We start from the raw sequence: 27,479 nt of genomic DNA, 5'->3' as shown, positions 1-27,479 counted from the left end.
AATAAAAGCGACCAATGTGCATTTTCTTTGTTGATGAAATACAGCATAATTAAGTTTGTATTACCTGTAGTTGACTCTAATTTGTCCAATTATGAAACCTGCCATGGTAGCTTAATGGCTATGGTGATGTGCTGCTGATCTAGAGCTTGCGGGTTTGATCCTGGCCGTGGCGGCCTCATTTCAGTGGGGGCGAAATGCAAAAATGCTCATGTACTTCGATCTAGGTGCATGCTTAAGAACCTCCGGTAGTCAAAATTCATCAGGAGTCTCCCACTGCAGCGTGCCTCATAATCATATTGTGGTTGTGGCATGTTAAACCTCAGAATTTCATTTTTACCAGTTATGAACAAGACATTTATACGTCATTGTAGTTGAGACCACATTTTCAAAATCTTGCCCTATGTTTGTTATTTTATCACTTATGAAAGCTCTGTTCTCACTGTAAAAGGAATGCTTGGACTTATCATAGCAATTGTGTTTCACATTAGGTTGGGTTCGCCTTAGGGTCCCATCAATCTGAGACATGTCTTTTTGTGAAGCTAGTATCTGTTGATTTTTGTTGTAGCCTATAGATGCAGATTCACAAATTTGGGGGAGATGTTTGAAGTTCATTGCTACGGTTGTGAGAAGAGTACTGTGGTGTCCTTACCATATGAGCCTTCACGTGCCATTATGAAAAGAAGAAAAAATTGAGTTTCTCTTATAACTCTGCACTATTTGTATTGTGTGGTTGATTTGTTCCAAATTCCATTGCAAGGGAACATGAAAGAAAAATAAGTTGTATTTCATTGCCTAGATCCTTGGAGGATATTATACTCCCAGGTGAAGCCATTATTATTTCATCATGAGCAATCTGATTCCAGCATGTAAGCCTAATTCTTGGCTGCATTTAATGAGGCAGGTTCACTAGGTTCTTTTCTCATAGATGCATTAAAAAACAAGGAAAGCTTTCTTAAAGGATTTTTATTGATGATGTATTAATAACTAGATGCAAGCAGACGCTACCAGGATCTATGTCATCATGGGAAGGTACTCTGGATGTTTCAGGGTAGCGTTTCCGTGGCCAGCTTTTGTTCTTGCATTCTTTCAGACTTACTGCACCATGACTCAGGGTAAGACTGACCTATTTGCAAGCCTGGAAGTGTAATCTACCCATCTGCCAAGTGTGAACTATGTAGCTTTTTTTTAGTGTGCACTTTAGCAAACATGCTGTACAGAGAAAGCTCAGTGAGTTGGCAGCTGAGTTTGTATTAAAACAGAATCTGGTTCTGTTGTATGTACACTGTCATAGACACATTATTTTTCTTGCCTGATTTCAGACCAGATTGATGAGAACTTGAAAACTGCCCTGCAAAGAGACTTGAATGTGATGGCACCTGGTCTGTTTGTGCAAGCAGTGCGAGTGACAAAGCCAAAGATCCCTGAAACAATCAGGCGTAACTATGAAATGATGTAAGTTACACGTGGAAGTTGCTGTTGAGAGAGTGTTCAATATGGGTATCCAATGTTAAATAACCTTTTAGTATTAAATATACCACCTATATGAAAGTTCCTTTGTTTCATTGCTGACTGTGGGTTTAAGCTATGCAATCTGTTCTGGATTGCATAATTAAGGAACTTCACTAAAATTAGTCCACATTGCTTTAAAGAAATTATTACAAGTATAGTCCGCTTTCATGATCATAATACAGAGCCTTTTAAGGCGATCCCATGGGTGCCGCCATGTTTGATCGTATGGTGATGCATCCATTGGTTGCCTCAGCTGCCTCCTTGTTTACAATAGATGTGCGTGACATTGGTGGGGCCCTGTACCCTGCGTATACGGTGAGTGTGTGGATAACATGAAGCATTGGCCACAGCTTCAGAGGACATGTAAGCACTTTCTAAGCTCATTATGCCTTGTCCAAATGGTGTGAGCAGCATTTATGGTGCTTGTATACTAGAAGCGCTGCTAGTGTTGTATTCCTAGCTGTCCAAACCTCATGCTCCTGAATTGAATCGGGATCAGTATCCATTGCTCTTCATTATTTTCCAATCAGTTTGAAGCAGCGCCTTGCCATGTTTCTTACTCAGTAACATTTCTCAGTGTAGTCACTATTTAGTTGTTTATTTTCTACATATTTGCTCGCAAATGTGCTCAGTTGTGGTAAACTTGTTCTTGCTGTGCGCAAGGCTTGGAACGTAGGTGTTCTGTACTTTGTAATAGCTTGTAGCAAAGTCATATTATCGCTAGTCACTCACTTACTGTGTGTAGTCACGAAACGTTCAGCGTAGAACATTCGTGTGCTGTCGGCATAGCCATCGCCCATGCTTTGATGCATTGATTCAAGAATGCACCTTTTAACTTATTAATGATACGTGGGCAATAAGGGAGCATAAGTTTGAGTGTGAGTTGGGGATAGATGTGTGTAGATAACGTGTGATAAACTTTCTGTTGCAGGAAGTGTTGCTACTTAATTTGTGGCCGTGTGATGAGCGGTATATACTCACTCTTACCGTCATTCCAGGGTTGACGTTTTCTCTTTGGCGGCTAGCGATACAATGCTGGTGATTGAATTAACTTTTTTATTCTCGAGGAAAGGCATGCATCATGAAGGGCTGGCAACAAAGGCAGTCCTTGTGCAGCAGTGGTCCATGAACTTGGCCATACACAGTCATCCCATTTCTTAAATGCCAGTCACTGTTTCTGCCGCCAACTACTGCACACGTCTTCCCTCTACTGTTCCATATTTTACACCATGAATGAAGCACAGAATGAAGCGAAAGCCATCACCCACTTGCACTTCTGAGAGCTTATCGCGCTGTAGCAGTGTTGAAGTGGTAACGGTTTCGCTTTCACCTGAGGCAACGTGTGGCGCGCTGCCAAAAGGACGCCATCTCATTCTGCTAGAACAAACTACTCTGTGGAAGGGGCCTTTAAAATGAAAGTGAAGCCGATTTATACTTGCAAGATGATAGGTACTGTACAGCATTCAGAAGATTGCTTAAAGAGTTCACAAGCTCTTTGGCCCTGGGAAGTCCTTTAGTCCTTTAATTACTGTTGAGGCACGTTGATGGATCCCCATGTTGTTGTTGCCCAGTGCATGTACCAAAGGGTACATACAAATGAATGTCTTTTCAGGTGAATGCTCATTCTCAATTCACACTTGGTTCAATACAGAAATGAAACTTAAAATGGTGCACAAGTTTGTGTGGGAGGGGCAGTCTCAAATCCTTAAGTGGGGCTGCTTCTTTGTATCTCTGTATCAATTCAGTTATGATATGCGGCGGCACTTGAAGTTATATCCTTCAGAAAGAAGTTCACCCTTCACTTCACAATGCTTAGCCGCAGGAGAGGCTTTTCTGATATACGGCGTACCCTATTCATGAAGTGCTTCTATTCCTCCTGTAGAATGCTTCTATAGTAAACATTTTTAGAGCGCACTTCTTAGGCACCCTCTCCAGTGTTTCACGTTGATGTCGTACCTCAGCGTAACTGAGCGAACGAGCACAGTGAAGAATGAGAGAGCGAATGTGGATTGCAGCGGGGGATGAAAGACTGTGATAGTGAAGAGGAAAATGGAGGAGGAGGGTGCAATGGAACCATGAGGTGGAAAGTGGAAGAGGAGTGTAAGGTGAAAGTCTGAAAAGAAAATTGTAGTGTCTTGCAAGATGGGCATTGGCCCATCTTGCATGGGCATTAATGCAGTGAAGTGAAATACAGCTACTTGAAGTACAAAGAAAAGAATTTAGATCGTGGTTTCTTCTACTTATTAATAAAGAGCGAGCAATTGAACACCCGTCATCTCTGTCACCCCTGTACCAATAAAATGTATTAATCATCATCTTTGTCAGACTGTTCGCTGTTGGTCATTGCTTTCAGCCATTTGTTCTGATGATGATTGAAGTTTATTGGTGCAAGGACATCTAAGGCCAAAGAGCAGCTATTTGTTCTATGGCATCATTGAATTTGAATAGCTTATTCTTGATTGATGTTGGCATCAAAATATGGAGAAGTGTCACAAGAGTATCTTTATTTATGCACATTCCTGACTGCGATACAGGGAAGCTGAAAAGACCAAGTTGCTCATAGCTGAACAGAGACAAAAGGTTGTGGAGAAAGATGCTGAAACTGACAGGAAGAAAGCCATCATTGGTGAGTCGAAAGCCATGGTATATCTGTTTAGTCGCTTCATTCTTTTTTGATTGGAGAACATCATTGTTTTCATGAAGCGATAAGCATTTAGTTGTGTCAAAGAGAGCACAAATCTTGATTTTGGGCTGATGTTATGCTGTCTTGTCTTTCTGGAGGACAATATGGAACACTCATTCAGTGCCATATTTCTCATGCAGCGTGTTGTTACCTTTGCTGTAATGTACAACTGATACTGTTATGTTTTAATGTGCAGCAGTTCCAAACAGTTGATCGATGCTTGGGCTCATTGGTGTAGCATGATTTACAGGCAGATAGAGCATGAATACTGTTACGGTGAGGAAAGACACAGACAAAAGAGGCTATTTACAGTCTATATACACTGGAGACAGCCAGGTTGACCCTAGCTCACACCAAGGGTACAGACCCACTTCGTCGTTCTCGTGGCGGCTCGTCCCTTGAGCATCTCTCAATGATATTGTAATACTACTCCCCCCCCCCCCCCCCCGGCGCCAAAAGCGCCGTCATGGTGCTGTTAAATATCCAAGGCGCGTGGAGAGTTGTAAGGCTTGAGTCGGGCGACGTGGACAATGTCACTGGTTGTCACAGTGGAGGATGTAGTGGGCGTGGCTAGAACTATTTCATAGGTGACATCAGTCACTTGGCGCAGCATGCAATATGGGCCTCTGTAACAGAAAAGCAGTTTTTCACAAAGGCCGACTTTACGTGATTGTGACCTTAGCAACACGAGGGTGCCGTGCAGAAAATGGACAGCACGGTGATGGAGGTCGTAGCATTGCTTCTGTTTGTCTTGAGACACTTGTAGACAAGCGCATGCAAGTTGGCGAGCATGGTCAGCACGGGCGATTGCATCACAGGCATAAGCGCTAGTTGAAGCTGTGGTGGGCGGAAGCATAGTGTCTAGTGCCAGCGTCGGTTCTCGGCCATACAAGAGGTAAAGTGGAGAAAAGCCAGCAGTTTTGAGATGGGAAGAGTTGTATGCAAATGTAATGTAAGGTAGAGCCAGGTCCCAGTCACGGTGGTTGTCTGAAACGTATTTCGATGGCATGTTTGTAAGGATGCGGTTCAAATGCTCAGTGAGGCCGTTCGTTTGAGGGTGGTAGGAGGTGATAAATTTATGCTGTATTGAGCAGGTACGCACGATGTCGTCAATGACTTTGGCCAAAAACGTACGGCCATGGTCTGTTAGTAATTGACGCGGAGCACTATGCATCAAACTAATATCATGTAAGAGGAAAGCTGCAACATCAGTTGCGCAACTGGTCAGAAGAGCGCGGGTTACGGCGTAGCAGGTCGCATAGTCCGCCGTGACTGCAACCCACTTGTTTCCTGATGTAGATTCTGGAAATGGGCCGAGAAGGTCTAAGCCGACACGATGGAAGGGCTCGGCAGGGATGTCGAGCGGCTGCAGGTAGCCAGAGGGGAGCTGGGAAGGCTTGTTGCGTCGTTGGCAAAGTTCACAAGTGGTGACGTAACGTCGTACGGAACGGGCGAGGCCCGGCCAGAAAAAACGGCAACATACAAGGCCATAGGTTCGAGATACGCTGAGGTGTCCTGCCGTTGGTGTGTCGTGAAGCTCTTCTAAAATGGTTGAGCGGAGGTGTTTAGGTATTACAAGTAGGAACTCAGAGCCGCCCGGATGAAGGTTACAACGGTACAGAGTACCGTAGTGGAGGATGAAGAGGCGTAGAGTAGCATTAGCCAGAGAGTGTTCAAAACAGTCGATGAGTGCTCTGATGTAGGCATCACGACGTTGCTCGCCGGCGAAATGAAGCAGCTGTGATACAGAGAATACGCAAGCAGCACTGGCAATATTGGAGGAGTCAAGAGTCGTCAACAGGGTAACGCGACAAGCTGTCAGCGTCTTGGTGCAGGCGGCCAGACTTGTACACCACGGAATATGAAAATTCTGGTAGCCTCAAAACCCATCGACCAAGCTGGCCTGTAGGATCTTTTAGCGATGAGAGCCAGCAGAGAGCATGATGGTCAGTGACTACGGAAAAAGGGCGTCCGTAAAGGTAAGGGCCCGTACATGGTCGCTCCGCCCGTCCGTTCCGCCCTCGACCGGTCGCGAGCGGAAGCCCGAAAGGCGGAAGGTGTCGCAAAATTCGATGCACGCTCAATCCACACGAGCGGAACGCACGCGCACTCCTATTGGGCGACGCGGCCTGTTGACAGCTGGCAACCGTTCGGCGGAGCAAAGGTGTTCAAGGTTGGCAACGACCTTTGACAGCAGACGACACTGGCATATTTTTGCAGATGTGATTTCAATTTTCCGCGTCCCGGCGAAAATGCGACTCTAGGCTGCCACATTCTGTTCTGCAGCTGTATGTGTTGCATTGGCACCGTCATCCTTCTTCGAAACATTGCACAGTCGTCTTATCTGCGCCACCTTTTACAGATGTATTGCAATCGCATCACGTCGCAGCACGCGACGTATTCTCGGATGATTACTTTCAGTGCACGCTGCCTTGGCTGGTTGAACAAAACCTCTCTAATTATCCAACGTGATGCGTTCTGCGACACGCGAAACTGATATTGTCGCCGGAAGCGCGGTGGCGCGGTTTCTATAGTGTTAGTGACAGCTTGCAAGAATACAGAACACACGCACATCTGTCGCGGAATGCATTTGCGTAGGTCGCCAAGACGCACATTTCTACCACTGAGCACGCGTGTGAGGCCCCGAGTACAGCTTGCTGATACGCTTGCTCGTGCTTTTTTTTTCACTCTGCCAATTTTAAGAGGGTACTTAAAGCAGTTGGATGCATGGAATGCCTTTTCCTTAAATGATATGCTCAGCAATGACTGAAGTTCTCACCGTGTGCAGAAAAAGTTGTGCATGAGTGGTTAACTTCATGCAGCAAGGAATTGAAGGTTAAGCAGTGAGTGTACAATTCATTATGACTGGCTTAAAGCAATGTGTATGTATTGCGGTGACCTTATGCAGATATATGCATACTCATGAGATATGTTTCCAAGGGGAGTACTTATTTGAAAGCATATAATTTACATTGCTGATAAGAAAACTTATTTTGAGTGAAATCAAACAATTGCATTCTTTCTTGCCAGCCTGGCTACCCAATATGTTGCCACCTTACTACTTAACATACCTAATTTAACATTTCAAAAATGCACAAACATTACCAAAGCGCACAAAATTAAGCAGTACCTTGACAGGCATGCTTCCTCTCTCACCCATGGCACCAAACAAGGATGTTCGACGTGAGACTGTTTGATACTGTTGGCATCATACATGCGTGTTCTATTTTGATTGCTCTACATATAAAAAATAAGCTCTAATCAGGTTATACGAGTTAGTTGGGCATGAGCTGCATGTTGTTTATGTATTTATGTAGTAACAACCTTGCTAGCTCATGCACAGCCATATTTTAGGAAAATGAAAAATGCATAGCATAACATAAACAGCTGGCCAGTGCCTGTATTTATTTGAAAGCAAACTGACATTATCAAGTGTAGCTTAGCAGTGAGTTCAGTGACCTCTTGTGGTGTGAAAAGCTTGATGTAGTTAGTAGTTTTGTGTTTGTCTTTTTTACTTAGTTGCTGTTTTAACATGCACATGACAATGAAATGAAGGTGCGTAGGGCAGAAGACAGGGCCTCACAAAAAGCGAGGAAACATTCATTGTCATTTTTTATTTCCATAACAAACCAGCGAATAGTTCCTTAGGTTCAGTTTTGTGAATAATGCACAAGGTGTTCTGCGTAAAACTGAAAGATTGTAGTGCTCTATTACCTATTCACTATTTGGGTAGCCAAATGAATGATACTCCGATTAGCACTGTGAGAGCACAGAAATTTGCAGTCAAGAAGCCATAGTGGCTCAGCCTCTGTGGCAAATGTAAAATTGTTCCAAAAGAAAACATGCATACTGGTGAATTGGGTATGCATTCACATCTACTATTCAAATCCACACATCACAAGTAATCTTTCATTCCTTGGCACATTTCTCACCATTGTACAGACTTGGTTTCAGCGCTCTGTGTGCGCAGTAATGTAACTTGGTAAATCAAAGCTGCGGTTATTCAGTACACTGAAAGAAACTTTGCGTGTGGGTTAGATAATATAATGCTCCTACATATGGGTCAGCTTAGTATTATCAGCTGCTTTGTTTACTAGTTCACTGTTACGCCTGAACTGTACGGTGCCACTGGACAATGCTGTATCCCTGCAGGCACGCTAGAACAGCTTGGATATGCACAAACAACCCTTTACATCGCACTTAAATTAAGGTGGTGTAGATTTGCTGTCACAATGTGCTTGTAAGCATAACTGCCGAGCATTCAAGAAAGTGTTTGAAATGTAAGGGTGGATGCTCAGGTTTGCATTTATACGTTTTACGTTAGACGTTTTACATTTACAGTGCAAGGACACACCGATGAACAGGAAGGATACCACACAAATTCTCGTGTTGTGGAAACTGTTTCCACTTGTAAAAATGTTTGAGTATGTTCTAAATGACATGAGCTAATGTTGTAATGCTATTTTAATTTTTAAAATAGCTGTACACGTTTGTGTACATCAAGTACACCATGAAATAACAGTCATTGGGGTATGCTTAAAAGGCACCTTCAGCATCTGCACTTCAAACCGCAGCCATGTCGTAGCCATTGTAGGTGAAACAGAAGTAGTCAACGCGAAATTGACCGCCACTTTAGCAGTTTGCATGCAAACACACATTCATGTGGTGGCATTGTTTATTTTGGTTACCTGGCCCAGGCAAGTTATGTGAATAAGAGAACAATTATCAAACATTATTAGCTTAGTGAGGCCCAAAATACTAATTCGGGAAACTATTAATAGCAGTAGTCGAGGGCACGCTTGAAAGGCACCATTAGCAGTCTGCACGTCAAAGCGCAGTCGTCGCCACTGTTGGTGAAACGGCAGCACTCAATGCGAAAATGACAGCCACTGTTGGCAGCTTGCATGCAAACACACATTCATGGTGGCATTGTTTATTTTGGTTACCTGGCCCAGGCAAGTAATGCGAATAGGAGAACAATTATCAAACATCATTAGCTTAGTTAGGCCCAAAATACTCAGTCGGGTAACTATTAATAGCAGTAGTCGAGGACACGCTTGAAAGGCACCATTAGCAGTCTGCACGTCAAAGCGCAGTCAAGTCGTCGCCACTGTTGGTGAAACGGCAGCACTCAATGCGAAAATGACAGCCACTGTTGGCAGCTTGCATGCAAACACACATTCATGTGGTGGCATTGTTTATTTTGGTTACCTGGCCAAGGCAAGTAATGCGAACAGGAGAACAATTATCAAACATCATTAGCTTAGTTAGGCCCAAAATACTCAGTCGGGTAACTATTAATAGCAGTAGTCGAGGGCACGCTTGAAAGGCACCATTAGCAGTCTGCACGTCAAAGCGCAGTCAAGTCGTTGCCACTGTTGGTGAAACGGCAGCACTCAATGCGAAAATGACAGCCACTGTCAGCAGCTTGCATGTAAACACACATTCATGTGGTGGCATTGTTTATTTTGGTTATCTGGCCCAGGCAAGTAATGCGAATAGGAGAACAATTATCAAACATCATTAGCTTAGTTAGGCCCAAAATACTCAGTCGGGCAACTATTAATAGCAGTAGTCGAGGGCACGCTTGAAATGCACCATTAGCAGTCTGCACGTCAAATCACAGTCATGTCGCAGCCATTGTTGTATTTGTTTATCTGACGGCAAGTAACACCAATGTAAGCACAATTATTCACCCTGAATAGGTTTGCTAGCATTGTTTGTACTAAAAAATTCAGAGTGAAGTTGAATGTGTTTTATTGAGGCAATTATTTAATTCACAAGCCATCGGCATAGCGATCGACGGCCAGGTTCAAACAATGACATTTGTGAAGCAATAAATGGTGAAAGTTGCAAAAGCTATCAGTGCACTGCTTTGCTGGGCTCCATTTACTGAAAAATGTCTTGGCAACGACGAAAGCATCAGACAGGAAATGACACCCCACTGCACAATGTTATTCGTGTTGAAATTTTTTGCCATCATATGTGATGGGCAGCGAAACCATCCGTTTACTAAGACTGATTGCATGAAAAATGCAACAGCATAGCAAGGTGTAGTTTCACAATATGGCACCCTTTCATGTGCACTTCTAGCGAGCTGCCACATGCACTGATGCATAAAGATGAACAGAGGTAAGAGGCTAAGTTGCTTTGCAACCCCCATGACGCTTTTAAGAAAATCTATCTCTAAACCTTTCTGTTTTCATAGGCGATCAAAATCTGTTTTGAGCAAGTTGGTTAATCACACTGCAGCAACAACACAAGAAGCAAGGACAGAAAACACAGCGAGTAGGCAGATTGAGAAGACGAGGTAGACCAGTGAGAAAGGTTTTAATGAGATGGAAGAGGCCAGCCCTGCCGTGTGCATGAGTTAGTGCTTTGAATGAGATTGGTTAAGGAAAATGTGTAATGACTTTGCGGAAAGTAAACTAGTAAAAGCAAATGCTAATATAATATCAAAGGACAGAAATAATGGTAAGCTCACGCACGCATGGAAGCAGGCACGTATTCACATACAAATGCGAGAACTAAGAAAAACTCCAACGTAAAGAAATGTGGGAAATAGAAAAATAATTGACAAACGCAAGAAAACATACATTTACAAACAGACGCGGGTCGAGGTTTTATAGGAGCGGGTTCACCAGCTGCTGTGCTTACCTTCTCATATGTTTTCTCTTTTTAACCGTTCTCTTCTTCCACTGTCTTGGGAATTTTTAGTTGCATTCATGACATTAGTGCTCTCAGGCGCATCCACATTTCACGACAGCGCTGAATGTCTTGACGTATGCAATTATAATGTTGTTCCCTAATTTCCCCCCACTGATAGAAGCATCTTTAACCGTGCAGTAACAACTTTTGAAACAAACGATAGATGTACGAAGCAGAAAAGGCCGGTGTGATAGGGCTTCTCTATCGGGCTACTACATAAGAAACGCAATCGGCAACACTTATGCTCAGCTCACTTCTGAGCACACGAACATCGCGTAGTACGACCACTTCTACACCCAGTAACGCTGCAACACATCGCACATATATATCACGATTTGTAGCTCGCAAACGCACTTCATAACAGCAAGAGCACAGCTCGAACGTCGCGGTCACCACGGCGCATCGCAGCCGGCAAAACGGCTCGTACACAGTATAGCACACGCAGAATGGCAGCGATAACTAGGCGATAAAAACTTATCGCTACTGATCGTATCGTTACTTCTGAAAGTTGCGAAGGGCTGGCGTTCACCACTCCGCGGCAACGATCCGCATACACAGAGCAGAAACCAAACGTGTACGGTGGGTGCGCCAATCGGACGCTACTTATTTCGCCACGCTTTGAACGTGTGTGCTGCTTAGAATGCACGTGTATGTGATGGAGTTCTCGTCTGCGACGCACACGCGAAGCATGGCACAAGAAATCACGAAGTCGACAGCTTCAAATATTTCTTCCGACGCTCTCGTAAACACAACACACACTTCCTGCGCTCCGTCTGTTTCTGTTGGCGATCGCACGCACTGATGAGGTCTGGAAGCGTACACCGGCTTGCTTCTTCCAATGACTATCTCCGTGGGTGCCACATATCTCTGGTAAAAATCACAAACAGGAGAAAAAAACAGACTGTTTCTGACGCGGCTGTAGCCTAGGCCTTGCGTCCCTGCTTCGCTTCGCTTCGAGCACGCGCCATGTTTGCTGTGACGACAGCCGAACTATCCGCCTCAGACCAGCCAATGAGAGACGAGCAAGCGGCCGGACAGGAAACTTGCGTCCGCTCCTCGCTCACCAGTAGAGAGCCGTACGCACGCGGCCGGACGAGGGCGGAACGGACGTGCGGAGCGACCATGTACGGGCCCTAAGGATGGAACTTCGCAACCGCCCAGACAACAGCAAGGCATTCTTGTTCCGTAATGGAATAGTTACGCTCCGATGGTGCTTGGAGGCGGCTCACATAAGCAATATTGCGATCCTGGCCACGATGACGCTGGGCTAAGACGGCACCTATGCCATGACCGCTGGCATCTGTACGCAAATCTGTAGAGGCATGAGGGTCGAAGTTGGTGAGAATGGGTGGTGAGGTGTGAAGAGTGATGAGACGAGAGAAGACGGTGGCTTCTGAAGTACCCCACTAGAATTGCACGCCTTTCTTCAAAAGATTAGTCGGGGGTCTAGCAACTGCCGCAAAATGTTGAACAAAACGAAAGTACTAGCATAGCCCTACAAAACTCCGAACGTCTGCGGCTGTTTTCGGAACCGGAAAGTCTCGGACAGCGCGAGTTTTGTCGCGATCAGGCTGTACTCCGGAATCATCAACGAGGTGGCCCAGAACAGTAATTTGGCGGCGGCCGAAATGACATTTGGACGAGTTAAGTTGTAGCTTCGCCTTTCGATATACATCAAGTATAGTTGTTAGACACTCAAGGTGGGTGTCGAACGTTGGCGAGCAGACGATGACGTCGTCGAGGTAGCAGAGACATGTGGACCATTTGAAACCTTGGAGCAAGGATTCCATCATACGCTCAAAGGTGGCAAGAGCGTTGCATAATCCAGACGGCATTACATTAAACTGGTATAGGCCATCAAGTGCGATGATCGCAGTTTTTTCATTGTCCATATCGTAACAGCAATCTGCCAGTATCCAGAACAAAGATCAATAGAAGAGAACTAGCTGGAACCGTGGAGGCAGTCAAGGGCGTCGTCTATACGTGGGAGCGGGTAGACATCCTTCTTAGTAATGTTGTTCAGATGACGGTGCCCTACGTAGAAGCGCCACTTGCTGTCCTTCTTCTTAACCAACACCACAGGTGATGCCCAGGGACTCGAAGAAGGCTCAATTATGTTTTTATCTAGCATTTTGTTCACTTCACTTTGAATTACTCGGCATTCCAATGCAGAAACACGATACGGTCGTCGGTGAATAGGTGTAGCATCTCCAGTAAGAATCCGATGCTTGACTGCGAGTGTCTGGCCTAAAGGGCAATCGTCGAAGTCGACAATATCTCGGTAGGACAATAATACTTGGCAAACGTCTTGAGCCTGCGCAGAGGACAGGTCCGTTGCAACCATTTTCTCTATGTTGGAATCGGTGCCCGAGGCTGGCACGAGGGGCCTGCTAAGCTCACAAGAACCATCGGTTGATAAAGCTGCCACGTGATGGTCGCCGAGACAATCAATGTTGGCAAGGCAAATACCTTGTGGTAGAATTTGCTTTAAAAAACAATTATGGGGTTTTACGTGCCAAAACCACTTTCTGATTATGAGGCACGCCGTAGTGGAGGACTCCGGAAATTTTGACCACCTGGGGTTCTTTAACGTGCACCTAAATCTAAGTACACGGGTGTTTTCGCATTTCGCCCCCACCAAAATGCGGAATTTGCTTTGCCAATCCAAAGTTAAAGATAGGCATGCGAGTGCGGTTTGCAGTAATAGTAACTATACTGTGAGACACGCTAAGGTCATACTGCAGTGAAATGTCAGGCAAAGGAGTGACGAGGCACTCACCATCAGGAACTGGTGGGGAAGACAACAGTTCAATATAGGCTATTGACTTTGGCGGCAGGCGAAGAAAGCCGGGGGGGGGGGGGAGGCGTAAATGGCAATGGGGTGCGTCAGAAGGTTCTGCGAGAATCGGCAGTTCAAGGCGAAGGGTACTGGCAGAGCAGTAATAAGAGCAGAATGCACAGAGAAAAAATCGAGGCGGAGAATTAGGTCATGGGGGCAATGAGCAATCATGGTGAAGAGGACAGGAGGGTGGCGGCCGGCGATGCTGACACATGCCATACACATGCCGATGATAGGCACAGTACCGCCATCCGCAACGTGGATGACGCGTGCCGACACTGGGGTTAGGAGCTTTTTACAGTCATCGTCGGAAGGCAGCACTCGTAATAGAAAGGTGTGCTCCTGTATCGATGAGAGCAGTGACAGGACAGCCGTCAACGTGAATGTCAAGAAGGTTTTGGTTCATAGGTAACATGAGCAGAGGATTTGAGGGCAGGGTCGACAACGCAGCTTCACCTCCAGAAGCTGCAGTGCCTAGTTTTCCGGCTGGATCCGGGAGGCGATAGGCGGTGAAGAGAAGTGATGGGGTTGGGGCGAGCGAGACTGATGGCGTCGAGGTGAGGGCGAGCGGCTGTAGCGAAGGTTCGGAGCAGGGGCCATCAGCGGCAGTGGGTTCATGGCGGGTGGCATAGGGAACAGAAGGTCCAAAGGTGCGGGAATAAGTGGCAGCGTATGTCCGAGGAGGTGTTGGTCATCGGTTGCGGCAGTGACGAGCGACGTGGCCAATGCGACAGCAGTGAAAGCAGATCGGCCTGTCATTAGGGGTACGCTATTCGGACAGGTTGCGGCGAGATATGGCAGAAAAGGACTGCCGGGGATGAGGAGGGCCGCTAGATAACTGGGGAACGCTGGGCTGAGACGTTGAACACACGGAGTTCAGACCCATGTTCTCAAATTCCTGTCTGAGGACGACCTGAATCATCGCAGTTGTGGTTGCTGGTGGATCGGGAGGCATCGCGGGGAAAGCTGCCGAACAGGTGGCCTCGAGCTAGCGGTGAACAATCCGGGTTACGTCGTCAAAGGTGTTGGTCTGACAAGGTCGACCCTCACATGTCGACGTAGCAGCAGTATTGGGTAGCCGCGTGATGTGGTGTGTGATATGGCGGCTCTTGGCTTGTTCAAGGCGACTGCATTCTTCTATGATGACGTCGATAGTTGAGACATTGCCAAAAACAAGCAAATTTAAAGCGTCGTTGGCGATGCCTTTTAGCACATGTGCCACTTCATCTGCTTCAGACGTAGTATCGTCAGCTATGCGGCGTAGAGCCAAGACGTATAGAGCCAAGATGTATGAAACGTACGGCTCTGTAGATGTCTGAACACGAGATGCAAGAGCCTTTCTCGCAGCAACCTTGCTCCCAATGGGGTCTCCGAACAGTTTCCATAGCTTTTCTTTGAAACTGTCCCAACTGGTGATCTCGTCATCATGCGTTTGGTGCCACATGCGTGGGGTGCCGCTAAGATAAAAGATGACATTGGCGAGCATAATCATTGGGTCCCACCTGTTATTAGCACTGGCATGTTCATAGAGTTTGATCCATTTGTCAACGTCCTGTCCCTCCAGGCCAGAGAACACACCAGGGTCGCGATATTGGGCAACCGTGACGAATGGAGCAGTCGGACAAGCCGAAGCCGTTGTAGAGGCGGTCTCGTCACCGGGAGGCATGGTGACAAGCTCGATGTACCGACCACTTCGGAGTTCCGTGGCGAGGACGGGGATCGCTAACCTCCACCAGAATGTTACATGAGGAAAGACACAGACGAAAGAGGCTATTTGCAGGCTATTTAGCCTGGAGCCAGACCGCCTGGCCGACCCTCGCTCGTGCCAAGGGCACAGACTCACTTCATCGGTGGTTCGTCCTTTAAGCATCTTTCGATGATATCGGAATAATGCGATGCAAAATGTACACACACAGCGTGACTACCTAATAAGCTAATACCCCTGTCACACGGGCAAACCCAACTAAAGTGTACTTTGAGCAGGTGCACTTCAGGGCACTGAGCATCATTTTGGTGGCGTGCTGCTACATGAAAAAGAAAAGTGTTCTTTCAAATTGGTGGCGATGGTGATCGGGAGTCAGAAGTCAAAGCATATGTTTGTCAATTTTGTTTACTCCGACCACGTTGCTTTTTGATAACTCGTGTCCACGTTGTACAAACAAGTGATTGCGACTTGACCAGTGCCAGTTCAAACGATATGTTCCACCAAACAACTATGCGGCCATTACCCAGCGTGGCCGTGAACAGCCTGAGAGCGGGAGTAGTTCTTGGCTTTTTTTTTTCAGTGTGGTATATGTTATTATTTTGTAACGTTAGCAATTTAAAAATAATGTTACAGTCGAGCCGGTTATAACAAACCTGAGCGTTACGCGGCCTCTGTTCGTTATACCCCAAAGTTTGTAGTAAGTGGATGACAGCTCAAAAAGAAAAAGAAAAGTGGCTACAAAATACAAAATTTATTTTTTTGCAGATAAGTTAGTGATGCTCATCGGTTTCTGCAGTGCAGATCTGATAAGGGCGGTCTCCAGTTTATTTAAAGCAGAAATGTGCTCTTCGCCGAGGCCCTTGGCTGCAGGCACGTTTATGGGTGCTGGCTTCGAAGTTTTATCGTCATCCGATTTCTCCACGGTGCTCTCCGCCTGCACTTCGCAAGTGATGGCCTCGTCCATGCACGGTTCCGCTGTACCAGTGGCCACAAAACAAAACTTCTGAACTTTAACTGGTGCCGTAGTGTGCGTGCCAAGACAGCGAAGGAGTTGCAAGAAAGAGTAAGAGAGGGGGGCGGAGTTGCGAGGATGGGCAGGAGGGCGATTTTGGAAGCCACACGCCGACACTCGTGGGCAGCGCGTGACGGCGGGGAGAGGGTAGAGAGGCACGAAACTAGAGAAACGAAATGGACGGTTCGCCTCTGAGGAAGCTTGGGAAACGGACCGTGCCCGCAACGGGGTCGGAGGTCATCGTTATTTCGCATTACGGCGGCGGGTTTACGCCATTCGTTCACTGTAACCGATCGGTAGGGCTCAAAGACATTCGTTATACGTGCGATTTTATGCCATTGAAATTATCTATATTTTGACGGCCGCACGACTCTCGTTTGTTTTAAGCGAAAGTTCGTCTTAAGTGGGGCTGTTATATGTGGGCTCGACTGTATCAAAATTATTCCGGACTCTGCTTTCAATATTACTTTATAAATTTTTGTACTCATTGATAACGAGGCTGCACACTTCACTGCCGCTAAGCGTGTTCGCTGAACACACTCGCCGATAAGTGCGCTCTGCAATAAGTGTCACTTAGGCGTTCCAGTGTGGCAGCCTACGAATGACACTAGCGGCGAAGTGCACTCGCTCAAAGTGCCCTTAAGTTTGCCCATGTGACAGGGGTATAAGTTTCACTTCTCATTAAGCTAAGCTTGACTATCAGCTCACTGTAGCATGTGTATGTGCTCTGCATTCTTAGCCCTTTGGCGGTCAAATTGTTTAGGAAATGCGTCTCCATAGGGTCTAAATTTTTTATTAAAGACTTCAATTCTTTAAAGCAACTTATTTCGAGGAAAAACAAATAATTTTTCAGGTGGAAATAAAATGTCACATTTCTTTAAAAGACCCCTCACCAGGCCCCATAGCAAATTTTGGTTATATGATGGAAGTTGTTACGTTTCCTCTAGGGGGTGTTTTGCTGCAAAAAATTTTCAAATCGGCTTATTAATAGCTGAGACAGAGATATTTCAGGAGACAAGCTCCACTGCCAAGCGAGACAGGCTCTCCATTTGCCCCACCTAGCCCCTGCAAGCAAAATTCCTTCCCTGCATTTTCCCATACCCGACCTTAAGGATCATGTGACACCTACGTCATGGGCCCCACCTTCATTTTTTTTTTCTCCTTGCTTTCTTGTGGCACGGTGTACTTCCACTGATGGCGTCGCACGCGAGCTGTTCTGATTGTCTTGTTTCGCGCAGTGCATATGTTGCGCTCTGTGCACAAAACACCTGACTAGCAATATAAGTGAGTGCTTCACAAATACTGAGGCAGACACAAGCGGATCACAAAGCATGATCCCACACTTTAACGTGGTAGAAAATGACATACCTAGTTTCGGTGTCTGTGCGTGTGACTGGACGATGTAAATCTCTCTTGCTGCGGTGCGAAGTAAAACAAAAATGCATAGACATTCGGTTTGTGTGTTTTATTATTTTTCTAAGATTTGATTTGTCAATTCAAGCAACATCTTACACAAATAACAGATGTTTCCTTGAATAATTCTCAAAGTCACGTGTCACCACGAGCGACGTCACAGCACAGACACGTGTACGTAGGCGCACTAGCACGTGTACATCATCCTCTGGCTTGGAGCGCAGCGGCTGCGAGAAGGGAGAATGGCGTTCGGTTTAAGGTTTAAGATCTTTCCGCGGCGTGTAGCGATCTAATACTTTGCAGACACGATCGTTATTGTGCATTGTATGCTCTGAGCTTCTCAGCTCGAAATGGCCAGACCTCGTGGGGGGCCCTTTAATGTATGCTGTTTTATACATGGTTTATTGTTGAATACATGGATGTATTATGCATCTCTTCCTCATACCATGATCATCATTCATCAGCCCATTCCCTCCCCGTCCCTTTTCCCCAGTGTAGAGTAGCAGGCTAGAGCAAGTTATAGCTCAGGCCGACCTCTCTGCCTTTCTGTAAATAACTCTCTCTCTCTCTCTGGATCTATCCAAGTGGCTGTGCTTCTCGACACGACTAGGCTCATGGCACACTGCTTATTTTCTACAAGAAACTGGCTTGGCTTTTCATTTGTGAGAGACGAGGAACAAATTTTTCTTTTGCTAACTACTTTTTTGTATTTTTACGTCCTTCTGTAATTAGTGCAAACTGCATGTTTTTTTTTTCTGTTCCTGTATATATGGTCTGTTCATACTTGCTGACTGCATGCCTTGCCTTACTTTCATCTTTGTGGCCTGTCATCTTGCTGTTTTATTCTTCTTCTTCCCTTCTTCAACTTCCTTTTCTGTCTCCTCCTTCCTAATGAGTAGCCAGGCTTTGTGCCCCTCTCGGTAGCAGTTGTCAGACTGCTCCATCCCTATTTTCCTCTCTGCACGTGCATGTGTGTTTTCATGTGAAATAATAGTAATAATAAACTTGCATAATTACTTTATTAGAAATGTAATAAAATTCACACTATACTTACTTTTATGTTTTAAATATTTGTGACACAACTAAGGCCCATGTTTTGAAACATTTCATTTTTCATTTTTATCATGTCATGCTGAGGGTGCAATCGCAGCAAATATGACGTTGTGGTGGCCTTTGAGCCACATCCAAACCAAGGACAAAAAACCAGAAGAATGGAAAAATGAACTGGATTGTTGGAGATACCGCCCCAGGATATGTGGCCATTAGCAAAAGCGAGGCATGTCACATGAGCGCTTGCAAACAAACTAAGGTGTACTTGTCAGAAAAACAAAGCGAGTAAGAAGGTTGCTGTAATCAATTGTTACATTGCCAATCAATATTCTATCAGTTCTCATACATCTCATAAAAAGAAGGATGTAAGCACAGCAGTTTTGCTGGCTTGTGTGTGCCCACCTGTAAACAATGTAATCGCATGCCTATGGGAGAGCCATGCAGACAAGCTTCTCGTGGTACCATTTTGATGGATAAGAAACGAGATAAAAATCACGTTTCCAGATGCCTGTTAACCCTTTAAGGGTCAATTTTTTTCACCATATGCGACCGCCCAGGGTCGATTTTTTTTATTGCAGATTCCAATTCTTCTTAGGGACTTATTTCGAAAAAAATGTACCACAATTTTTCTAGGGTGACCATAAAGTGAGAAAAAAATATTTTGCGTTGGTATATATGTACTCTTCATTCATGAATAACAGCAATAAAAAAGGAAATAAACTTATAAGTAGTAAAAATTTGATGCATTTTTATACACATAGTTCAAGGCCTTGAAAACGGTACACGTGAATATTTCGCAAGACTCAAATGTTTATGCTCTTACACTAATATGTACATCCATAGTGTAATCGAACTGCGTAGGTGCGCAGCGCACACTCAAGAAAACTGTGTGGTTGTGTGCCTGGTAGCAAACAGAAAAACAGTTCAAACTAACGTTTAAAAAAAAATCACGCTTGTGACTTGTTTTTAATTTAGCTCATACCTGTAGGCTTCAATTGGCCATGGTTATTTAGTGGCTACGGTAACCACGGCTCTGCCGCGGCGGCCACATTTTGATGAAGGTAAAATGCGAAAACACCTGTGTACATCGATTTAAGTGCATGTTAAAGAATTATTGGTAGTCAAAATTATTCCCAAGTCCCTCCGCTACGGCATGCCTCATAAACAAATTGTGGTTTTGGCGCATAATACCCCATAATTTTTTTTTTGTATGCTTTGAAAATTCTTGGGTAACACTTTCTTCTCCAGAAGTTTTGCTGAAGAAAACTACATATACAGCTGTCAGGCTTCACCAAAACATGCCATTAAGCACCTTCTTCATTTCTGTTGCTAATTAACGGGCACATTTCCAGCCAACAGTTAGTCTGAGTATGAGCTTAGTCTGCTTCCTAAAAGCACCAGTATGCTTTTTTATAACCGGGTATATCTTGTTAACTGGTACAGAATCGTGATGTGCCTGTTCAGTTTAAGTGCCGTCAGATGTCAGAAGGGCCAAAATGCTAGATGAGCTGCTCATTTGTCCCAATTGTTTTGCTTGCTGCATTTTCAAATCTTTATGTGCTGGGTCACTTGCTATTTTTATCGCACAGCAGAGACTGATTGCCTTCTTTTGTTGCAGACGCTGAGAAAGTGGCTCAGGTGGCTAAGATTCAATACACACAAAAGATCTTGGAGCAAGAATCACTGAAAAAGATGTCTCATATTGAAGGTGAGCTGTAGTGCACTTACGTAGTAGTGCCTCTTGGACTTGGTCAGCACAGATGAGGCATATGTATGCTGCAGCAAAAATCCGGAGACCACTCGGCACATCCTAATGGAATGCGAAAGGATTCACCCAGTGAGATCCGTACATAGCATACACCTTCCAGAAGTGCTTGGATTTAAAGTGGATAGAAGCATCTACCGGTCAGCAGTCGAGATAAGCAAGAGATCTTCAGACTTTTGAGTAGTGTTGGGAAAGAAAAGCAGGGAAGAGATTGATACGACCAGATCTTTTACAGGCATAGGTAGTGGTACAAGGTGGGTGGAGAAGTTTTGATGATGAAAAAAAGGATTAAAGAGATGTATATAAAACTGCTAGAACAAAAAGTATGTATAGCATACTTGAGTAACTCAAGCAGGCTACGTGACTATTTGTCACCGCCCCGTTTCAAAGGGGATGCCATAAATCATCATCATCAGCAGCAGCAGTACTGCTGCCCCAAAGTAAGTCATTTGACCCCCCACTTTTGAAAGTGGGCACTCTCAGCTGCACGCTGGCAAGTCCAACAAAACAACAGCCAAAGCCAAGTCCTTTTATTTTTTCGGACTAGTGCCCTCATAAGTATGCTTTCTCATTACATTAATTGATTAATTAATTTATTTATGCAATAGTGTCAATCCCGTCAGGGATCGTAACAGAAAGAGCATTCAAAAAAGTACACTGACATACAAACATGAGAATGAAAAAACGAAATGCACATTATTACATAGAATAAACTTATACATCAGCAGGAGTAAAAAGTATTCAATAAGGTTCATGCTGCAAGATTTGAGTTTGACAGATAATTGTGCCACAAAATGCAAAACAAAGGTAGTAAACAAAGTGATATTGACAATAAAAAAAATAATTACTGAGATGTAAGTAAATTGTTTTCGACAAGTGTGATAAAGGCAGTTAGTGATGAACTATTAACAGAGCTCACGTTCAAAGTGTTCCAATCGTGTATAGCCTGCGGAAATAATGAATACCTGAAAGCGTCAGTACAGAATGCACACTCATTTAGTGTGTGTGGGGGGTCATGACGTGTTTTCCTCGTTTGAGAGTTTATGTATCGTGGGGTATCCAGATTGAATTGATTGTTTATGAGTTGGTAAATGGTTTAAAGTGCTCTAGTTTTGCTCTGTTTTGAAGGGTTAGCATTCCGGCTTGTTTGAGTAGTTCTGTCGGTGAGTCTGCTAGCCTATGTTTGTTAAAAGTGTATCTGAGCGCCTTTCTCTGAACACCTTCAAGTTTTTTAATCAGCTTGTTAGTGAAAGGAAACCAAACGACATTTGCATACTCTAGTACCAGTCTGAGAAATGTTTTATATGCGTTATATCAGATGGTGCTAGTCTGAGCCATCTATTAATGAAAAATAACGGTTTTAGTGTGATTGCCGTGACTTTGTTAACAAGAGCATCCCATCTGAGGTCGGAGGTTAGTAATATTCCTAAGTATTTGTATTCACAGACTGAAGCAAGAGGAACGCTGTTTAGTGTGTACTGAAAGAGTGATCTATGTTTCTTCCTAGTTACAGATAATAGAACAGATTTGTTTACGTTAATAGTCATCTGCCAATCTTTGCACCACTTGGTTACTGCTGCTATGGCGTTATTTAAAGCTATATGGTCGATGACAGAGTTAATTTCCTGATATAGTACGCGGTCATCAGCAAAATGTCTAATGTTGTTAAAAATGCTAGCAGGAAGGCCGTTTATAAAAATTAGGAATAACACTGGGACTAAGACGCTTCCTTTGTGGTACACCTGATGTGACATCGGCTGTTACAGATTTCTCGTTGTTAATTTTGACAAACTGAATACAGTTAGTGAGGTAATCATTAATCCAGTCTAAAATAGGGCCAGTTCCTAAAGTTAGTTCGAGCTTCCTAATAAGTTTTGGGTGTGACACACGGTCAAATGCTTTCGAAAAGTATAAGAAAATGAGGTCAATTTGTTTCTGGTGATCAATAGACGTGGTTACCTCATGCACGAGTTCAATTAGTTGAGTAATGGTAGAAAGTCCATTTCAGAAGCGATGCTGGAAAGGTGTTAGAATTTTGTTATCTTCTAGATAAGTTGTTATGTGCTTTAAGATGATGTGCTCAAGTAGCTTGCATATTGTGCTGGTTAGTGAGATTGGTCTGAAGTTTGAGGGATCTGATTTGCTTCCGATTTATGTATTGGTGTTATTTTAGCTGTTTTCCATTCTTTAGGAACGGTGCAGGATGACAGGGATTTGTTAAAGAGCATTATTGAAAACTTCGCAATCCACTCGGCATATCTGCGCAGGAATGTGTCAGAAATGTTATCAGGCCCCGGTCCTTTTTTAGTGTCTAAATTTAGTAGTAGGTTTAAGACTCCAGCTTCGGTCACAGTAAGGGGCCCTAGTTGCTTGCCGGTGCAGGGGCTATTGCGAGGTGCATTTCCATCGTCTGTAGTTAAAATGGAACAAAAGTAGTCATTCAGTGTGGTTGCAGTATTTCGGTTTTCCTCCAAGGACGGATGACTTTCATTATGTACTTTAGGATTTAAGTAAAGCCAGAACTTTTGGGGAGAATCTTTTGGGAAATTTGTTAGCATACTTGAAAAATAGAAAGTTTTAGCTGTTTTGATTTTAGATTTTAAATCGTTAATGGCTAATGTTAATTTTTCGGCTGTTCCTTCTGATGGGTGGCGTCATTACGTTCTTTTCAGTCGTCGGACCTTCCGTTTGGCATGAATTACAGTTTGAGTAATCCATGGATTATTCTTTCGTGTTAGTTGAGTCTTGGTAGGAGCAAAGTTAGTAATGCAACATGATGGAATATTTTTAAATCTATGCCATAGAATTTCCATATCGGTATTAGTGTCATCTGAGAGTTGACGGAACAATGACAGCTCTTCAGATAATGTGTCAAGTATGTTAGCGTCATCAGCTCAGCTGTAGTCAGGAAATGTTATTGTTGATTGGGAAGAGGGTGTTGTGTAATGAAACGGGACAGAACACGTTTTTAGTTTGTGGTCAGACAGGCCTTCTAGTATTTCTACGTTCACATCATGATAAGGGAAATGATTGCCCAGGAACAATAAATCTAAAATGTTAGAGCTAGTTCCTTGTACGCGGGTAGGTTCTGTTACGATCTGCGTGAAGTTGAAAGAGAGCAATATGTCGAAAACAACTTCCACGCAAGGCGAATGATGTTGCAGTGTACTCCAGTCGATGTCAGGAAGATTGAAGTCCCCTAGCAGTATTAGTCTGGTGCCCTTAACATGGACGTTGCATGTAAGTACACAATGATAGAAATAGTATGTCTGGATCAGAACAAGGGCTGAGATAAATGCATCCAACAATGATAGCGCTACTAGAAAAACAGAGTTTGCACAAAATCGCTTTCACCCCCTCAACTTCAGGCATTGTAACGAAAGGGACTTGATCTTTTATTAACAAAGCCATGCCTCCGCCACGTGTTGGTCGGTCCTTACAAACTATAGCATAGTTTGGGGGAATTATTTCAAAGTTGCTAATGTCTTTTGTTAGCCAGGTTTCCGTAATGGCTAGGAAGTCCGGCTCGAAACCCACTAGTAATGATTCAAGGTGACCGAGCTTGTTGACAATGCTACGCGCATTTATGTTCATGAAAGTTGTGTGGGATGTTTCTGGTGGCACGGGCGTAGGGTTTGTGCTTCCATGTCCTGGTTTTTTGTTTGGTTTAAAGCACGTGTGACAGGGCACACGTCTTTTTTTACATCGTCCCAAAAATATAGCTCCTCGTTTATCTTTAGTTTGTCATAAACCAGAGAGACTTTATCGCCGGAATCTTTTTTTGGTTTGCCGTATTTCCATAAGTTTCTTCTAATGTCGCGAACGCGGGTGAAACTCTTCACTGATAATAAATGCAGTCCCCTTTAGTTTGTGACAATTTCGCAAAATTTTTGCTTTCTCCCTGAAATCTAGAAGCTTCAGTATTTATTATTGGCCTTGTTTTGTTTTCTTTCGGTCTACCTAATCTGTGGATCCATTCGATCATGACTACGTCCAATTTCAAGGAGTCTTTGACAACCTTTTTATTCACAGAGTGCTCCAGCGACTCATTATTTTCATCTTCTTCTGACATACCATAGACTATGAGATTCGATCTTCTGGAGCGATTCTCGAGGTCATCTAGCCTTAGTTCCAAGGATGACACCACGTGCTGTAAATTAGTGACTGTTCCGTGCACGAGGCAAGCTTGTCTTCAAGGAAAGTTAAGCACTCTAATTTGTTGTCAATTGCTGTTAACCGTTCTTCTTTTATTACTTTTATGTCCTTAGCAATCTGTTGTAGCTGTCGTGAAAGTGCTGCCATATCGGGTCCGGGGTTAGTTTCAACATCGCCGGCAAGCAATAGCAAATTTGTTATGTACACTACGTCAGATACTGTTTCGAGAAGTACCGCAGGGCACGGCAGCATGACAAGACAATGCTCGCTAGAATGAAAGCATTTTCCAAAACGCTTTCTTACCTGTACGAGGAAGACAAGTGGATTACTCATCTGTGCGCAAGCCCAGCTGCCGTGCCCTTTGGGTTGTGATGTCTCGTCGACAGCTTTTATTGTCCAGGTGGCACGCAGTGCCACTACCCACGACTGGAAGACTGCGCTGTTGCTGCCGCTAGGAGTTGATGATACGTCACGGAACCAATCCGAAGATTGCAGTATCGGAGGCACCGAAGAACTGTCATTCTGGCGCAGAAGCACATAGGTGGCTCGGAAGTGCTGACACGGTTGTTGGTTTCCCGCCGGTATCACCAACAGGCTGGCGATGAACTGCACGAGGTAGACAAGCGGATTACTCACCTGTGCGCAAGCCCAGCTGCCGTGCCGTTTGGGTTGTGATGTCTCGTCGACAGCTTTTATAGTCCAGGTGGCACGCAGTGCCACTACCCACGACTGGAAGACTGCGCTGTTGCTGCCGCTAGGAGTTGATGATATGTCACGGAACAAATCTGAAGATTGCAGTATCGGAGGCACTGAAGAACTGTCATTCTGGCGCAGAAGCACATAGGTGGCTCGGGAGTGCTGACACGGTTGTTGGTTTCCCGCCGGTATCACCTACAGGCTGGCGATGAACTGCACAAGGAAGACAAACGGATTATTCAGCTGTGCGCAAGCCCAGCTGCCGTGCTGCGCTTGCGAATGCTAGCTGCTTGGGCAGCTAGGATTTTCTTTCGGCCTCGCCGCCTAGCGCTGTAGTCGACAATGCTCAGATGGCCACACTAAGCAGTTAAGGGCTAACTACCACGAAATTTTAAACTGCTGGATAATCTAGACATAGAGGAGCCTCCGTGCACATTTTGAAGTTTTGAAGTGCACATTTTGAAGCACGAAGTGCAGTGCAAGTGCTGGATACTCTTAATCCAGTTCTTGCAAGTCTTGAGTAAGCCCCATAGTTCACCCCCAGCCTTCTATTCGTGCAATGGCCACTGGCTCTTTAATCATCCGAGATGTCATCAACGCAGATCACCAGCTATGGAACTCCACTTTGTTGTCACGGTGCTTCACTGCACATACAATCATCACTTCCTTCTTCTTTTCTTCCCTTTCCCCCTTTCCCTCACCCACAGTGTAAGGTAGCAAACTGGATGCTCGTCTGGTTGACCTCCCTGCTTTTGCTCTCTTTGCTGTCTCTCTCTCTCTCTCCAACCAGGAAGCAGTCGCATTCGGTGTGCTGCTTTTGATTGCACTCAACGGCGAATTTTGGTATGTCACTACTAGATGGCGAGAGGAGGTGGTCACAGAGGTTTACGCTGGATTTCATACTCGCAGTTGAAAAAAATTAGATTAAATCGTCCAGTCCCATCAAAATCATGACAAAAAAGCGTGGCCCCTACATGAGTTTATGTTAATTACAGCAGCCATATAAATTGTAGTAAACATTAACCTAAATATTAAAATAACAAGCGTAATGTACTGCACGGACTATGTAAACCTGCAAATATCTCGCTGGATGACCATGAGCACTTGCTGTCACAACACTGGTGTTATAAAGAACTCGGGCAGCAGGGGTGAATGGTTTGTACAACTGCGTGATTCATCATGACTTCGAAAATTACCGTATTTACTTGCATAATGAATGCACTTGCGTAATGAACGCAGCCGCCACTTTTCAAATCAGAAAGTATGTTTTTTCTTTTTCTCACATGATGATCGCACCCTGAACTTGCTGCCATGAAGCAGGAAAGAGACAGTACAATTCAGCGTCTAATATGGCGTCCAGCGGGTGCGACTGTGTCCGACGCCGTGTTGGACATCGAATCATACTCTGTCTCCTACTTTTATTGCGATAGTAATTATATGGATGCTCCAGGTGCATGTTTGCCGTCGTCGTTGCTGCGTGCCGCATGGTGTAGGTGTGAGTGCAAGCAAGCGAGGGAAGCCAATGATCGCGGGTCAATCTTGCGTGCCGTTTTTCATCACGCAAAAGGCTCCGTGGGGGAAGGAGAAGTGGCGGCGTTGTACTTTGGCAGCAACTACGTATTGCACAACCATGCCCGAAGGCCGCTGATGATCATGGCTCAATCTCCCACGTACAAGGGAGGAAAGTAAGAAGGAAACACGCCATCTTCATTAGCACGCATGGTGCCAGGCGTTTTACTGCGGCAACAACTGTGCATTGCTATGCATTGCGCGGCTGCGGCGCACCCTAGCTTCAAAGTGATCTGCGTCAGGGGCTGAGTCAATGGCAGCTCATACCTTTGTGCATGCTGCGTTCTCGCCGTTCAGTTTGCGCTGAAGCGGATGTTTGCAAGTTTATCCAGCCGATAAAACTACTATCCTTACTTCATGTAGCTGTCTACACAT

At 44.8% G+C, this 27,479-nt stretch overlaps 1 protein-coding gene across 3 annotated transcripts in view; it reads left to right on the top strand.

The window, feature by feature from the left end:
- The window catches only part of LOC135906725 (erlin-1-like), a 53,999-nt gene that overhangs the window by 6,459 nt on the left and 20,061 nt on the right, over nt 1-27,479 (top strand). For all 3 annotated transcript variants that reach the window (XM_065438313.1, XM_065438312.1, XM_065438311.1), the window contains 3 exons: nt 1,320-1,452; nt 4,044-4,135; nt 20,538-20,627. In XM_065438313.1, coding sequence (XP_065294385.1) covers nt 1,320-1,452; nt 4,044-4,135; nt 20,538-20,627 — 315 coding nt within the window. The remainder of the gene's footprint in view (nt 1-1,319; nt 1,453-4,043; nt 4,136-20,537; nt 20,628-27,479) is intronic.

The sequence above is a fragment of the Dermacentor albipictus genome, chromosome 1 (genome assembly GCF_038994185.2).
Source record: "Dermacentor albipictus isolate Rhodes 1998 colony chromosome 1, USDA_Dalb.pri_finalv2, whole genome shotgun sequence".
In the NCBI taxonomy this organism is placed as follows: domain Eukaryota; kingdom Metazoa; phylum Arthropoda; class Arachnida; order Ixodida; family Ixodidae; genus Dermacentor; species Dermacentor albipictus.
This window is presented reverse-complemented; position numbering and strand designations above follow the sequence as displayed.